Source organism: Pollicipes pollicipes, unplaced genomic scaffold, assembly GCF_011947565.3.
Source record: "Pollicipes pollicipes isolate AB1234 unplaced genomic scaffold, Ppol_2.1 Scaffold_3087;HRSCAF=3621_pilon_pilon_pilon, whole genome shotgun sequence".
Classification (NCBI taxonomy): domain Eukaryota; kingdom Metazoa; phylum Arthropoda; class Thecostraca; order Pollicipedomorpha; family Pollicipedidae; genus Pollicipes; species Pollicipes pollicipes.
In genome coordinates, this window is record NW_023596225.1 from 1,937,793 (window position 1) to 1,952,964 (window position 15,172).

Below are 15,172 nucleotides of genomic sequence, written 5' to 3' on the forward strand. Positions count from 1 at the left end.
GGACGGCCGCCGGACACCCGCTGAGCCGATAGCACTGGAGCACCTCAGGTGGGGGTGTCACTCGTCTCATCTCAACTCATCCAGTGTCCATCTCCGCCGCTTTGAAGGAGCTGCTACCCCTCTACTTTCGGTTTGACTGTGCAAGTCATTTAAGAAGCATCCTGCCGTGGCCCACGTGGACTACGGCGGCACACTTTTCTGTTGGCGTGCCAAAGAAAGGCGGACAGCCCGACAGCCCAACGTGGTTCTGATCACGATATATTCGCCGCGTACCAGTAATAGAAACGCATTCTGATGGACAAAACGTGATCTAATGGTGATCATAACATGATCTGATCGTGACCAGAACATGTTTTCTGATCGCGGCCAGAATATGTTCTGATGGTGATCAGAACACGATCTGATGGTGACCAGAACATGATCTGATGGCCAGGTCATGCTGACCTTAAGACGATTTGATTGAGCTCTGATCTTTAACTGCCACTAGCTCAGTTTGCATGGGCCGTTTTTCAAGTTTACAGTGTAGGAAAACTTTTGAAATCGTGTAATGAGACAGCCATGCCCCCAATCCTTTGTTTTTCATGTGTTGAACTGCTCCATTACCTTATGGTTAAGACATGCATTGATACACGACGCATATTTTAGCTAATATGACATTCAGTTTACGCGAGAAAATTTAGCACCGACACACACAAACATACACACACACACACACACACACACACAACACACACACCACACACACACACACACACACCACACACACACACACACACCACACAACACACCCACACACACACACACACACACACAGAGGGAAAGAGGAGAGCGAGAACAGAGTGAAAGAGAGAGAGGAGAAAAGAGGAGAGGAGAGAGAGAGGATAGAGAGAGAGAGAGGAGAGAGAGGAGAGATAGGAGAACGAGAGAGAGGGAGGAGAGAGATGATTAGAGAGGAGAAGAGAGAGAGAGAGAGATATATATAGATAATATATATATATATATATATATATATATATAGTATACGCAATATGTAGTAATAGCGCAATGACAAGACCACAACAAAAACGACAATTTTGGATCTGACTATGGGAGTTCTGAATCAATGCATATGATGCAATATAACTTCATATTAAAGACTTTCAAATGTACCGCTGTATTATTTCCTACGCTGATCATAGCGGGCCCATATGTTGAAAGTCGATTGTCGTTACTATGACCAACTGCGCTCGAATCTTGTTTTGTAGCAAAACCGAGTGCTATTGTTTTGCAGTAGAAGTAAATAATATGGATATGCATGGGTCAAGACCACAACTTGTCCTGCCATGCCCGTTGGAAATCAGTTTTGGAACTGCTCCTGGATCCTGCAAGGTGAACGGTTTCTGGGTTTTGCATTATCACCAAGCAAGTTCACAAGATTCCAGCGCTCGAGTTGTTGCCTTTCTGCGAGCATCTGCGAATTTCAGTGAAGAAACAAGGATCATAAAATTGCTCGAAATACTCTTTTAAAGATAACCAAAGATGTTGAACGAAGAAATAAGAACAAGAAAGAATGTAATAAAGCGAGAGAAGCTGAATAGGATTTTTTTATTCAAGGAAGCTGAATAGCCGATGGCAAGGGCAGCTAATCTGACACGTGCCTAAGGGTTCTGGTAAGCGAGACTGACTACGTAATAGAAGCTGCCTGATATCGATTAACAGGCAGCATGCGTCCCTTTGACGCCCATACAGTCCCATCTAACGGACGACATGCCAACACCGCAAAACAACTCAGGTGCTGCCTACGTCTCTCATCGAAGCAGTAATTTCTACTACGCCGCTGACCGCTCACCACGAAACCTTACACACGGGCGCACTTAAAGACCGTGTTATCATAGGGTTTAGTCAAGAAGCGTCGGAAAGAGCCACCTCAGTTCAGGTAGCGTCAGGCTGAGCCACCTCAATTCAAGAAGCGTCAGGCCGAGCCTTCTCAGTTCAAGCCGCCCAGCAGTCGAGTGCTACATAGAGTACCAGCCGGACATGCAGCCTTGCTCGTGACAACAGCCATTAAGTTACTCGCTATGCCACAGGACTACACAAAACAGTAACGCTCACTGCAACTGCAGGGCGTATCGGCCCAGGTCGCCGGCACTCACGCTGCTCGCGGCTCCGGGGGTCCGCAGCCACGGGCTCTGCACCGTCGCCGCGACTTCTGTCCTCCGAGTGGGCGGCGGCGGCGACCGACGGCGCTGCCTGCTCCGACGGCGGCGACTCAGAGGCTGCGTCGTCCGGCGCCGGCTGCGGCTGCTCCTGAAGCCTGCGGGCGGCCAGGCCGGTCAGCAGGTCACAGAGTACGTAACCCGCGGTAGCCAGCAGCGCCCAGGCGGCTGCCTCCGCCTCCCCTGCGCTCATGGCGTGGCGGCCATTTCCGCTGCGGCTGGCTGGCGGCCGAGGCGGCCGTCGCTCTCCGCCACGGGCGGTCGCGGCGGCCGCTGTCGGCTCCGGCCGGCACCGTGACGACAGCGGATCGAGGCCGACCGAGGCGGAGCCGCCTTCGCGACACAGCCCCCCCCCCCCCCCGGCCCAGGTCGTCGCACGTCGCGGTCCAACAAGCGTCGCCATCGGCGCTACGAGCTGGCCGGAGCAGCTCGGCTGGCGCGGCGCCACCGGCCGCCGGCGGCGCGCCAGCACGGCCGGCCACGCCGCGGCGCCGGCTGCAGTTTATGGCGGCCAGGGATGCGCCGGTGCGGCGGCTTGCGCGGGCCACATTGCTGGGTGACAGGACTGGGATGGGGGCTAGCTGACGACCACCGGCCTGATACTGGCGCGGGGTGAGCGGTGGCGGTGCCGCAGTCGTCAGGTGCCGAACGAACGGCGCCGATCCCCTGGCCGCCACGTCCTCATCCGGCCATGTTCAAGCTAGACTAAATCAATCTCCCGAAACGTACACATCGGTAAATGAAAGATGAAGGAGGGACGACACGTTTGAAGACGACCGTCGCTCAGCGTCGGCAGCGTCTAGAGGCCAGACAGAATGTCCTGTGCCACTAGTGCATAGGTCAGCCAGCCTTTTTGACCTTTCACCCATCTGGAGTAGCAGAGTGAGCTAGCACCGTTCGTCATCACCAGCATCAGCACTTGTAACACAATGGCTGCCGTGCCGCAAGTGCTGCACTGTGTCGCAGTGTTTAGAAAAAGCTACGGCCAGAGATTCAAGACGGGAGGCTAAGTGGCAAAGAACATTTCGACTGAAGAGATGCTGTGTCTGATGGCTGTATGCTGAGTTTTATGCTTGCGTTCCGTTACACTTTTCTGCCCCACTTCAATGTTGTTCTCTAGTTGTCAATTTCGATTGTCCATGACATGATGAAATGTGAGTAACATGCGTTTATGTTAACGTGTCTGTACAATGCAAAACATATTTTGATGTTTAATTGGGAAACTGGTTGCATTGCTGTTCTTCAATGATGGCAGTCATCTATTACTGTATTATTACGGTCACGCTGATCAGGGGGAGACGACACAGGCGGCAGGCAATAAAATCAGACGGCAATACAACAGTGAGGCTGAACAGGTAGCCCATAGCAGCAACGGCTTCCAGTTGCATTGTTTTGGAAGAAGGTCATGCAGCTATTCACCTAATTGTAGAAGAAGAAAATGGTCTCATTCAGTGTATTATGGATAAGCCTGAAGCATCATTTGTCCGTAAGACGTGCACCTACACGGTAGCCGCATTGACCGTTATTGAAAAGATGTAGACTTCCACCATCCATCATGTGAATCCATCACCACCTGGGCCGGAGAGAGAACCAGTTCACCAGAGGACGGCGTGACGTCATTTATCATGTGAATCCATCACCACCCGAGCCGGAGAGAGAACCAGTTCACCAGAGGACGGCGTGACGTCACGTTTGTAGCTCAGGCGCCCGGAGCCGGCACAGTATGGCTAGTCACGCTTTTGAGCACAACTCTGCAAGCGCAGATTAGTCGCTGTTTTTTTTTCAGCCAGACACAGTTTTCAAGCTGCAACAGGCTGCAACACGTTTCCAAATGTTTGCATGTAGGCTGGCGGATTAGACTTTTTGCAACAGCGTTGCGTTATCACCAACATTTTGCTCTCACCTTCGATGGCCATCGTAAATCTACAAACTGCACGACCTGCAAGCTATACATGGAAAACGCACAAGAAAGGCGTTCAAGCTGCAAAAAATTGGCACAGCACGGGTCAACAAGTTGGTCAGATCTAGGCGAAGCATGGGCCAAAATGGCGGTCATTTCTTCACACTAGGTTTCAACTAGGTTTCTAGGTTTCAACACGGTCTGATCGGGGTTGAGCCTGGCCTCGAGCGTGTCCGTTCGGAGTGTTGATAAAGATTGACACCAAATATCAGCACTAGAGCAGCACGGGCACGGTGTGCCTGTCATGTACATCTGCTATATACCTGTTGCGCAACGCACAGAACTAGCAAGCCAGGTTATATTGATTTTAACAATCGCAAGGCAACTGTTAACCTAGATATAAGGGGAGCCCACAGCAAAAAGTTATCACTGGAAGAGCGCATATAAACCAAATATTTAGAAGTGTCTGCCGATGATGGTCAGTGTTTTTCCTTTGTATCTCACACCATGGACCAGCGATCTTAACGCCTAAAAGCAAAACAAAATCTTCGATTTCAGTAATTGTGATGCATCGCCTCATCTCACCGCTATATGCCAATGTCTTGCAGCCGCATGAGACCCTACAAACAGACAGGGCGCATATGCAGCAAAACTAAATATAAAATAATATAATATCACAAGCTATTTTATCACGCGCAGCAAACAAGCTACGGCTGCAGCTGTGTGATGACGGCGTGTTTTACTACCGGATACGAGGCAGGGGCCATGTAGTCGTTGTTTATTTGTCCAACAAGGGAGCGGTGTCTCTGTTCTGAAAACGCAGCCTCATCCGTCAACGCTCCACTTCAAATCTCACCGTTGTACTCAGGTGGCGCCAACAGGGGCGCCAGGTGCCGTTGCGACGCTCCGCCGAGAAAAGATTAATCACAAGGCTGGTTCACTTCGCACAAACAACAAACGTAAAAATAGACCTTATCACACACCTGCTAAAACACGACAAGTGTTGAGTGTCATGCACACACCTGCGAGTGTGTGTGTGTGTGAGAGAGAGTGCGTGAGTGTGTGTGTGTGTGTGTGAGAGAGAGTGTGTGAGAGTGTGTGTGACTGGCGTGGGGATGACGTAGAAACGGAGCGAGTAAGGCAGCTGAATGTTGACATGACCCAGGACAGGGACGAACACGTGGACTGTCACATGACGCCCCGACACCGTGCGACCCAAACACGTCATGCACGCAGCATATGGCAGACATATAAAAAGACCTTAGGCGCTTACGTTGGTGGAATAAGTAAAGCGTTAAGTGGTAGTTGAGCAAATGACAAAAATTGATTATTGTGTAGCGTTGGCGGCGATGAATTTGTGATCCCCATTTGTAGCTAGTTATCAGTATGCGTCAATAGCGGAGTTCGGCAAAGAATAACCGAGAACTGGCGAAAGACACCGTTCTGCACGCCATATCGCAGAAGGAATGACGGTGTTGACAACAGTTTTGATAGTCATACATCGAGCGTTACCAGCTTAAGTGAAGTCATGTATTGCCGGTATCGCGAAAACATGAATGCACACTGGCAATATCACGCACAGCGATAAACACGGTGTGCCTGCCAGATCAGTGAATAGTGTGTGAGATAGGTCGACCACTGAACAGCTAACATTAAACCGAAACAAATCGTACAAGTATATTTCGCATTCATCAATGCGTACCAGAGTGAAATGCATTCGTCAAGTCTCTCCGGCTTAGTTTAGTATAGATCCAATGGCATTACATTGGATCAGACGTAACCCGTGACTGCCATAGGACTGGGGAGATTGAGGGTAATTCCCTTCCGAGTTCTAGGAAAAAGAATCGAGACAGGTGATCAATTTGGCACATTCTGAGGAAGGCTTGTTTCAACGATAGATCAGATAGTTGAATTGACGTGTACCTTATGACGCCATCGATGAGGGCTTGAAATACCTTTTGACCCTTGGTAGCACGCGCTATGCTGGACGGTAAACCTGGGCGGGTGTTAGAATATGAGAGATTATTCTAAAGCTTACGAAAGCGAGCATTTTTAACATATCCTGTATTGTATCCTACTGGATTCGTGAGTTGTGAAAAGAGTAGGATGTAAGCGGTTAAGTTGGTTTCAAAACTACTGCTTTAGAGTGACTTGAATCCGGAGAATTGAGGCAATAAACAGTTTCGCAAATAAATAACTTGATTCAATGGCATCCTATTTCTACATTTCTAAGATGAAGACAGCCTGTTTGTGCTATCTTCACGTGCCCTATCGCGATTTTACGTTCGCGTGCTTGGTCACGTGTGTCCAAATCGTCAATTATAAGGGTGAACTCACGAATAGGTGCATGTCAGTCACATACTCCTCTGGAGAACGCATCTATGGCCATTTTGATAGCCCACGGGTTTTGCGAATGAATGCCCTATTTCCGGTGCATGCTATATTTGGTACCAAGTTATGTTCCAGCGCTATCGTAGAAGGGTTTTAATGCAAGTCTTGTCATAATTGACTTGCGATATCGCGACTGGCGACTTAGCTCCGAGCAGATTTGTTCTCTGGACACACTCTGACGAGAGCGCCGCCTCCAGCGATGCTGCCCGAGCTGGTGTACCCGCCCCCTCCCACGGCATCCCTGCCGCTTTGCTGTGCAAAGCTGGTGTGCCCGCCCCCTCCCGCGGTGCTGTGCCGAGCTGGTGTACCCGCCCCCTCCCACGGCGCCCCTGCCGCGGTGCTGTGCAAAGCTGGTGTACCCGCCCCCTCCCACGGCGCCCCTGCCGCGGTGCTGTGCCGAGCTGGTGTATACGCCCCCTCCCACGGCACCTCTCCCATTGTGCTGTGTCAAGCTGGTGCCCCCGCCCCCTCCCGTGGTGCTGTGCCGAGCTGGTGTACTCGCCCACTCCCGCGGCGCTCCACCGAGTTGGTGAGCCCGCCCCCTCCCACGGCACCCCTCCCGCGGTGCTCCACCGAGTTGGTGAGCCCGCCCCCTCCCACGGCACCCCTCCCGCGGTGCTCCACCGAGTTGGTGAGCCCGCCCCCTCCCACGGCACCCCTCCCGCGGTGCTCCACCGGGTTGGTGAGCCCGCCCCCTTCCCCGGTGCTGTGGCGAGCTGGTGAGCTGGCGTGCCCGCCCCCTTCCCCGGTGCTGTGGCGAGCTAGTGAGCTGGTGTGCCCGCTCCTTCCCCGGTGCTGTGACGAGCTGGTGAGCTGGTGTGCCCGCTCCTTCCCCGGTGCTGTGATGAGCTGGTGAGCTGGTGTGCCCGCTCCTTCCCCGCGCCGCACCTCCATTCCAAGGCTATTTATGTGAGGCGGTGCGTTTGCCCGGCCAGCCGCCCCTCGGCTCAGGCATGTCCATTGCCGAGAGGAATGGACCACGTGGCCCGCTAGCTCACCGCTGACACGGACGCAGTGTGCCAAAATGCCGAGCAGGAGGGTGGCAGGTGCTCACATACGCTCGTGGCGTGAAGCGAAGTAGCATGCTGAATGCGCTACTCATACTCATATGCACAAGGAGTGGCATGTTCTAGCTACTGAGATAGCTGTAATGAGGCGATTAGACGCCCGTATAGATGTCACGGGGCGTAACACCTACTCACGTGGGGCCGTCGGACGATGTGACGCAATCCTGCAGCTCAGCGCCAGAGGGCGGATGTGGAGTGTCTCGTGACGTCACGTGGTCAGCGGTGACGTCACCCGGGCTGAACGGCTCGAGCTGTTCCGGTCCCCCTAGCACCACCTGTCGTGACAGTACATAGATAGTGCGCTAGTAACCTTTCAGCTGCGTACTACCAAGGGTCCTTGCATGCACGATATCAGAGTAGATGCGCGGACGACGCTCAAACAGTACACGGGATAAAGCTCGGTCAATAGGCAGCTCCATGCGCGAGCCGGTTAGTTAACACGCGCCCGGGTGGCCGGTTGAATGCGACGCGCCCGGGTGCGGGTGGGAGTCAGTGCCCCCTCCCCTCTCGAGATTTCAGACACAGAAATAAAAGCACTTAATTCATAGCCTCTATGCGAACTCACTTGTGTCAAATTTTGGGCTCTTGGTCGTGCCCCATTGAATTGAGCAGAATCAAGGATGGTCAACTCCGGATTGGTGTCCGAAGCGCCTTCAGACCTTCCCACGCAACCAACCTTACCTAGAAATATATTAATCAAAAATCTAATCTCGGCAGCATCCACCTCCAAACAGAAGGTTGATTGAAATCATTTTAGGTAAGTGACCTCATCTGACCTACATGAAATCAAGATAAGAGATCAGTTGACGTTGCATCCAGGAAATCCAAATGAGCGTCAAAAGCTACTTCACAAAGCAAGTTTTTCACGAATATCGCTGGTTTTCTTCTTAAGCCGACCTTTGTACCTGACCACAGCTCAATGGAATGGTTCGTAATTCACTGTCTAAGAAATCATCGTAAGGCTCTACGAATTAATTTATCCCTCTGTTGTTGCATTATATTGCACGAGTCCTTAACATCTGCCTCCCTTGTCAGTCATGAACTGGTTTTGGCTTGCTTAGCAGCCGCTTAGCAGCACGATAGTCAGTTCTGCCTTAGTTTCTTGTCCATTACCTATTCATCTGGGAAGCTTCAAAACTAAGTAAGCCTTTAATTGGCAGCTTGGCGATCAGAGGCAAGTGGTACTGATTTAGGCGAATCAGGGTCACACATCTCGGATACCATACACCTCGGATGAGAGATTTAGGCTCTCGGTCCAGTTGGTGTGAGTCTTAATGTGAGTTTGAGGCGCAGGTTCCTGAACGTCTGAGTGAGAATTTGACTCGGATGTACTTACGTGTGGCATACTTGACATGTTCGGGGCTGGGCTCGGGTCAGATGATTCTTTTGTATTGTGTCTTTGTCTTATGCTGATTCATGCAAAACGAGTTGATTCTGTCGATTGCACGAATTAGATGTTGATGCATCCATATTTGGTTCTGAGTGCGGGCCAGACTCACATCCACGCTTGCAATTTTGTGTGTATATTATTTAGAAGTTGGATAAGCAATCAGTCCGTATGGTATTGTTCATTTTCTTCCCTCGAAATGAGTCTACGTGTTTTCGGGTAATTCCAAGCCTCTAACCGTCTCACGATCCTGTTACAATGGCCGAACTCCCTCGCCCTCATACCTGGTTACGCTTTATGAAACGTAGCGTCCCCAATATACCACGTGTGTTTGGAACCTTATTGAGATGGAGGTGCGAAAGAGAAAATGTCGTGTTGCCTATTATAAGAGGCCGTCAGCAGTGCTGGGTTTTGTGTTTTTCAAACATCTCAACAGCTTTTGTTAGGATTTTTAATTATACCTCGACATAATGGTACGCTGTACAAATGCTCTCCCCATGTTAACCTCCGCCTGCCGTCCATGGAACTCCTCCCCCTCCGAGCGCAACGAAATTTATGGAAGGCCCCTTCCCGCTATGAACCGACCTAGCTTGACTCGGCCAAAGTAGGCGGTCGCTCACTGACCTCACCGCCACGACTTCGTGGGAGGAGGGGGAGTAGCTCGCAGTCGCTTTTCTCTGCCGCCGGCAGCGACGCTTATACCCAACTGGTGCTGCCACCTACCGAGATCTGTGCCTGTCCGTGTCGGTTGACGGCTCGGCAGGAGTAGCGGTCGCCGGCTTCATCTCCGGTTCCTGCTCCCGTTCCAGCTCCGGCTCCGAGGTCCGGCCGCAGCAGGCGCAGCTCGCACAGTGAGGTGCTCGGGTCGTGCCGGATGCGCACTGTTGAGCTGGGCCTCAGCTCCACCGACCCCCTGTGCCTGAGGTTAGCGAAAGATGGCGGCTGGTCAGTCGGCGGTACCGACAGTCGGGCCCATCTAGGGAAATTTAATTTTTTGGAGATTTTGCATTAAATATATCTGCAAAAATGAGGCGGATAGCACGTTAAAAGCTGCAACTAGTTATTTCAAACAACCAACACCCTGCGTCACGCGGGTCAGGGTGCAGCAACCCCGTCTAGAGCTGCCGGATGCCGATCGTGTAAAGCACGGCATGGGGAAAAACACGACACAAAAGCTGTCATTGTTAAGTGCAGGGCAAGCTTACTTTGAGTATGTCGTAACTGGGGACATCTGTCACCCGAAAGCACACTGACTAGCTGACACTGGGTGGATTTGACAACGGAAAGCTCACTGACCAGGTAACACTGGGTGGCGGCGATCCTCGCACTTCTGTTGTCAATATGGCTTCCTGGCCGTCCTTTGCTGCGCTTCTTACCAACGGCCGGAAGAAATGTGGCGCTTTCAGCTCGCTCAGAGCTGAAAAGGGGAGCACTTAGTCAGCCATACGTCCGATACAGCAGGAAAGGCGGGTTTGGCACCAAGGCATCGGTCGGGGAAAGTAGCTTTCAGATGCTGTGCCATTCTCCTGGGAGGCTGAGTTTTGCGCTGCATTGCGAGGCAACGGCCATGACTGAAGAATGCCGAGTGGCAGGTGGCTCGCTGCCTGCACCAAATCTGGGGCAAATTAGCTAACTTTTAGCGGCTGCAACTGAGGGATGGCCATTCCCGGATTTGAGGTGCATTATATGGCCTCACCATCCTTCACCCACGGCAGTGGTTTTAGCGTTACCCTTACTGAGGTTCCAAAGCGACAACGTATGCAGCAGATTATTTATTTTTGGTGTAGTGTTGTAAACTCGAGAGCGCGTGCATGGTGTTGCCTCATGCTAAAGCGATCGTAGAATTTACTCGCGTACCTTGTACCTTTGGTTTGCTGTACAGGAAGCGCGACCACAAAGGAAGACAGCCGGTCCAAGTAAGCCAGACCGTGGAACATATTTTCGGACCGAGCTGCTGCACATGCCGTTACTTCAAACATTGGATATAACATACTGTGGTTGTCCGCTGTAATGAGATCACCTTAACACCTGCACAAATGGTACGCCATAGCGGTGGTTTTGGCACCGCCCTGCCGAACACTTACGCTTAATGAGGACGTTGCACTGTGTGGAGGCCTGGCCGCTGTCGTTGCTCAGCGTGAGCTTGTACAGCCCGGCGTCAACATAGTTGAGGCGCGGGATGATCAGCCGATGCTGGTTACCTCTGCGCTGGATCAGCCGGTCTTCACTGCTCTCAATCTCTGTCCCGTCCATGTACCTGACGTCAAAAGCAGTCGTAACGGTTGTGATAAACATCTCAAGGATTTGTGATCAACATCTCAAGGATTGGCATACTGCCTGCGACATTGCGGATCAGCGCGGTGTGCGTTTGAAGGTTGAAAATTAAGCGAAGCTGTCGTTTCGTAGGTAATGAGGTCAAAGCTCGCGTCTAGAAATGCATTTTAAGCCAGCGCCTATTTTGAAAGTAAATCACTGGGCACATTTCGTCCAGCGGACAAACATGAGAGCAGCTTCATTGCAGTCTTTTTGTCAGAACCGAATGATCTTCGCTTACTCCATATTTAGATCCGGGCTACAAAATGATATCGACTACAGTATGAAGCTGCACAATATTTCTGTACTGACTCGGCGTTTAAATGAGCCTCTTATGAAATACTTCTTCTAAGGGGATGCGACTGTCCGAATGTCTGCCTGTCTGTCTGTCTGTCTGTTTATTGCCTTTTGCCTGTTGACCCGTTTACAGGTCAGAGTGCAGCAAGTACCTGATTTTTTACAGCACACAGGTACGATCGTGAGGAGTGCACATGCATGCTTAAGGCTCGGACGGGGATTAATGAGTGCCTTGCGTTGGTGGGAAGGCCCGTTTTAAAGCCAATAGCCTCACCATTGATCGCATAGATGGATAAAGCAAGTTCGGTGGCAATCATTCCATCGAAGTAATGCTCGTTTTGTAGCGCGAGCGACGACGAATATTGAACCCCATTTGTAGGACTCCGATTTACGCGAAAGCGTCAGTGCACGAAATGCATGATCGCAGATCGAGAGTGACCGTGGAGATTGCATTTGAAAATGTTAGCTCAGGGATAGTTGACTAATATGGTAATTGAATTTATAATCATCTCAATGAATGATATTGAGATTAATTCATCTTGTGGTGACACGCCACCCAGTTTTGCCACATTGCGTACGTGTTGTGTCTTATCTTGCTTGCGGTCTCAGCGGTTCAGGGAATTCAAAAGCTGGAATGGAATCTGGGACCTAGTGTTTATTTTCCTGCCCTAATTTGCTTACATCTGCGTCAACAAAATCCAATTGACAGAAATGGAAACTTGTGTCGCTTCAAAAGCGGCTATGTGCTCATTTTCTGCTTTCTTTTATTATTTATCTGCAAATAGCTGTCTCACATTAGAATATATGCTCTGCACCGTCCCTTCCTTAACCGATCTGGTTCGGCGGGATCTGCTGTTTAAGTAGCGTTTTCAATATTGGGATTTCCCCTCATATCAACCTTTTTTATAGAAAATACGCCTTGTTTCACCCAGTGCATCCTTATGAATGCAGTACATCGCCAGAACCGAAAAACAATCTGCATGCACAAAAGCCATCTTTGGTTGGTCACTACCTTTTCAAGATACCGAGGCCAACTATCTACCAGTAAGATGTTTTCTGCGGCACGCGACAAGCGAGACCATAACAGATGATGCCACGCCTCGCGTGCTTGATTGAGAGTGACGCGGTCGAGTGCGGGTGCGGATTGGTGGTGATCTCTAACCCCCCCCCCCTTTACCTGAATCTCAAGTAAACTAAAAGAGGTAGAGACACCAAGTTTGCAGGGCACATTCTATATGAACTATTTTGTGTCAAATGCCCAGGTCTCTCGGTCGTGACCTTCGGGTCAAATTAGGCCAGCCTGGGTCAAACTCGTGATCGGTGTCAGAAGTGCTGTGAGACCCCATAAAACTAAATTTAGCCAGGATATCTTTTCTGAGTAAAACAAAAAAAGAAGAAAAAAATTGTGTTCATGTTAATTCAGTGGCCTTATTTAACGCTCAGAAAGCTGAAATGACCAAAAAAGTTTTCTATTATTCTCAAATTTGAATCTAAAAACAGCGCCAAGACTACCCAAGGTGCTATATTTCTCACAGCAAAAGGATGATCAAGGCCGCTTTAGGACAGTAGCCTCCCTAAGCCTTCATGGAACCTTTTGTCGTCTTTGTGATCAGTGAATCCAAAATGAGTGACAACTCTTAAAGCAAGTTTTCCAGTGCAACATACTGCCTGATTTTGACCTTGATGTAATCTTCATACCTGAACTATGGCCAATGCAATCAGCGACTATTATAATTTGAACAGCAAAATTCTCTAGCAAACAACTTCAAAGCTGTGTGACCTCATCTAAGACCCAGTTGTGACATGGGCTGGAATGACTCCCATAGGAATTAGCTTCGCTAACAGCCGTGGTCTTACTTTGGCTCACAAGAAATCAGCAGTCTTATGAGTAGTGTCGATTTTTGTGTTCCAAAATATTGAAAATCATTTGCCAAACTATACAACGTTTGGTGACGTTATCACACGATGTTCGAAGATGTGTCAAAAAATCCTTAGGGGGTTAAATGTTCCCCGCTCATCCCCATCAATTTCATATGTGCTTGTTGATACTATGTACATGACGCCATAAGTTAACTCGCGCCTGGCTGGCCGGCTGGATATCCTTCGCTCGGGTGGGAAGTCAATTTGACCCCCCCCCCCCTCTGAGATCTCTGGAACTAAGAGAGATAGAGACACCAAATTCATAGGGTGTATTGACCTGCACATGATCTCACTCAGGTCAAAGTTTGAGGTCCCTAGGTTATGACCTTGGCTCAAATATAGTCAAAAAGGTTAAATTCCAGGCTGGTCTTCAAAGGACCCCTATAACCTAGATAGCTGTTCTAAACAAGAGGTTACATGCTCAGCTAAGTTCAGTGACCTCACTTGATATTTTTGAGGTAATGGTGACCAAAATCATACTACTTTCATATCAATCATACTACTTTGAGTTTTGCATTTGAGGGGGCGACAAAGATAATGCTAGCCAGTATGTTTCTAAAAACAAAACGTTGACCTGGGTTATTTTAGGTCAGTGACCTGTTCCAACCTTAAAAGAAGTCCATGGACTGTGTATAATGCGGTTCCTGTCACCAATAAATTCGAGATGAGCACCAGAAACTACCTCATACAGCAAGCCCTAGAGTAATAAGGTAGGTTGGTTTTCACCTTGATCTGACCTTTATACCTGACCCTTCGTCAATGTGATTGGTTCAGTTAATTGCTTTGTTGCCAAAGAAAGTATATCAGAGATGTATGCATGATGATGTATGATGTGTGGCTTCATCTAGCACTCCGTTGTTGGATCGGATTGAGCGATTCCCTAGAAATCGCCTTCGCTGAAACTATGACCTAACTTTGAAGTGCCATAGGTCACCAACATTACAAGGTACATCTAAACTTTTGATGTCAGACGATCCGCAATTCAACTGTCTACAGCTATGCAAAATTGGCGCAGCTTCGCTGCGCTGTTCGGAAACCATTCCAGAAAAGCCTTCGGGGTCAATTTTGTCCCCACCTGGGCGCGTTTTAAGCTAAGGCAACCAGACACTTTCTGAAGCCGCTGGCATGAGTTGTAATGCACCGCACAGCCTTACTTTCATGCTAATTTAAATCGCAGGCTTAATTCTATTGATGGAAAATCGACAAAAATATGTTGAGAATGGTTGGCTGTTAATTGGTCATGCTTGCGACTATTTCTAGTCAGCAAAATCTATGAATGTTAAACGATTCACGGTTTTTGGAAGCCGTGCGCAAAATATTGTAAAGAAGCAATTATTTTAGATGGGCAGCAGTCATAACCAACAGGGCTTTACGCCGGCAGAATCTCCATGGCCTCTCCGCAGTCTCGTGTGCGCAGGCAGCAGCGCCTCTCCTTTGACACCGATCCCAGAAAAGATCGCGTGCCATTGGGTGCTTTGCTTCCCGGTCAGCTGTACTAGCGAGGCCCGTGGTCGTTTTGAGGTCCTATGATGATTGGTACCCGCAGTTACTGAAAACAGAAAGGGAAATGGCGTACATTCGCGTTGCAAGATTTTGTCATTTCCTCATAATGCTTGTAACACTGCAGCGTTGAAAGATTTCAGCTATTTGTAGCTGAGAAATGCGTGACAGTATAAGCTGTTGCTGCGGGTAGATATTTCCG

General features: G+C 49.7%; 1 protein-coding gene across 3 annotated transcripts in view; it reads right to left on the reverse strand.

The window, feature by feature from the left end:
* LOC119114740 (obscurin) overlaps positions 1-15,172 on the reverse strand; it is an 86,369-nt gene that overhangs the window by 55,835 nt on the left and 15,362 nt on the right. For 2 of the 3 annotated variants that reach the window (XM_037238757.1, XM_037238756.1), the window contains 5 exons: positions 11,025-11,197; positions 10,237-10,357; positions 9,664-9,859; positions 7,689-7,828; positions 2,133-2,293 (listed from right to left, as the gene is read on the reverse strand). In XM_037238757.1, the coding sequence (XP_037094652.1) occupies positions 2,133-2,293; positions 7,689-7,828; positions 9,664-9,859; positions 10,237-10,357; positions 11,025-11,197 (791 nt within the window). Of the gene's footprint in view, positions 1-2,132; positions 2,294-7,688; positions 7,829-9,663; positions 9,860-10,236; positions 10,358-11,024; positions 11,198-14,843; positions 15,020-15,172 lie in introns of all 3 variants that reach the window. The other variant, XM_037238758.1, reaches the window with a different exon arrangement.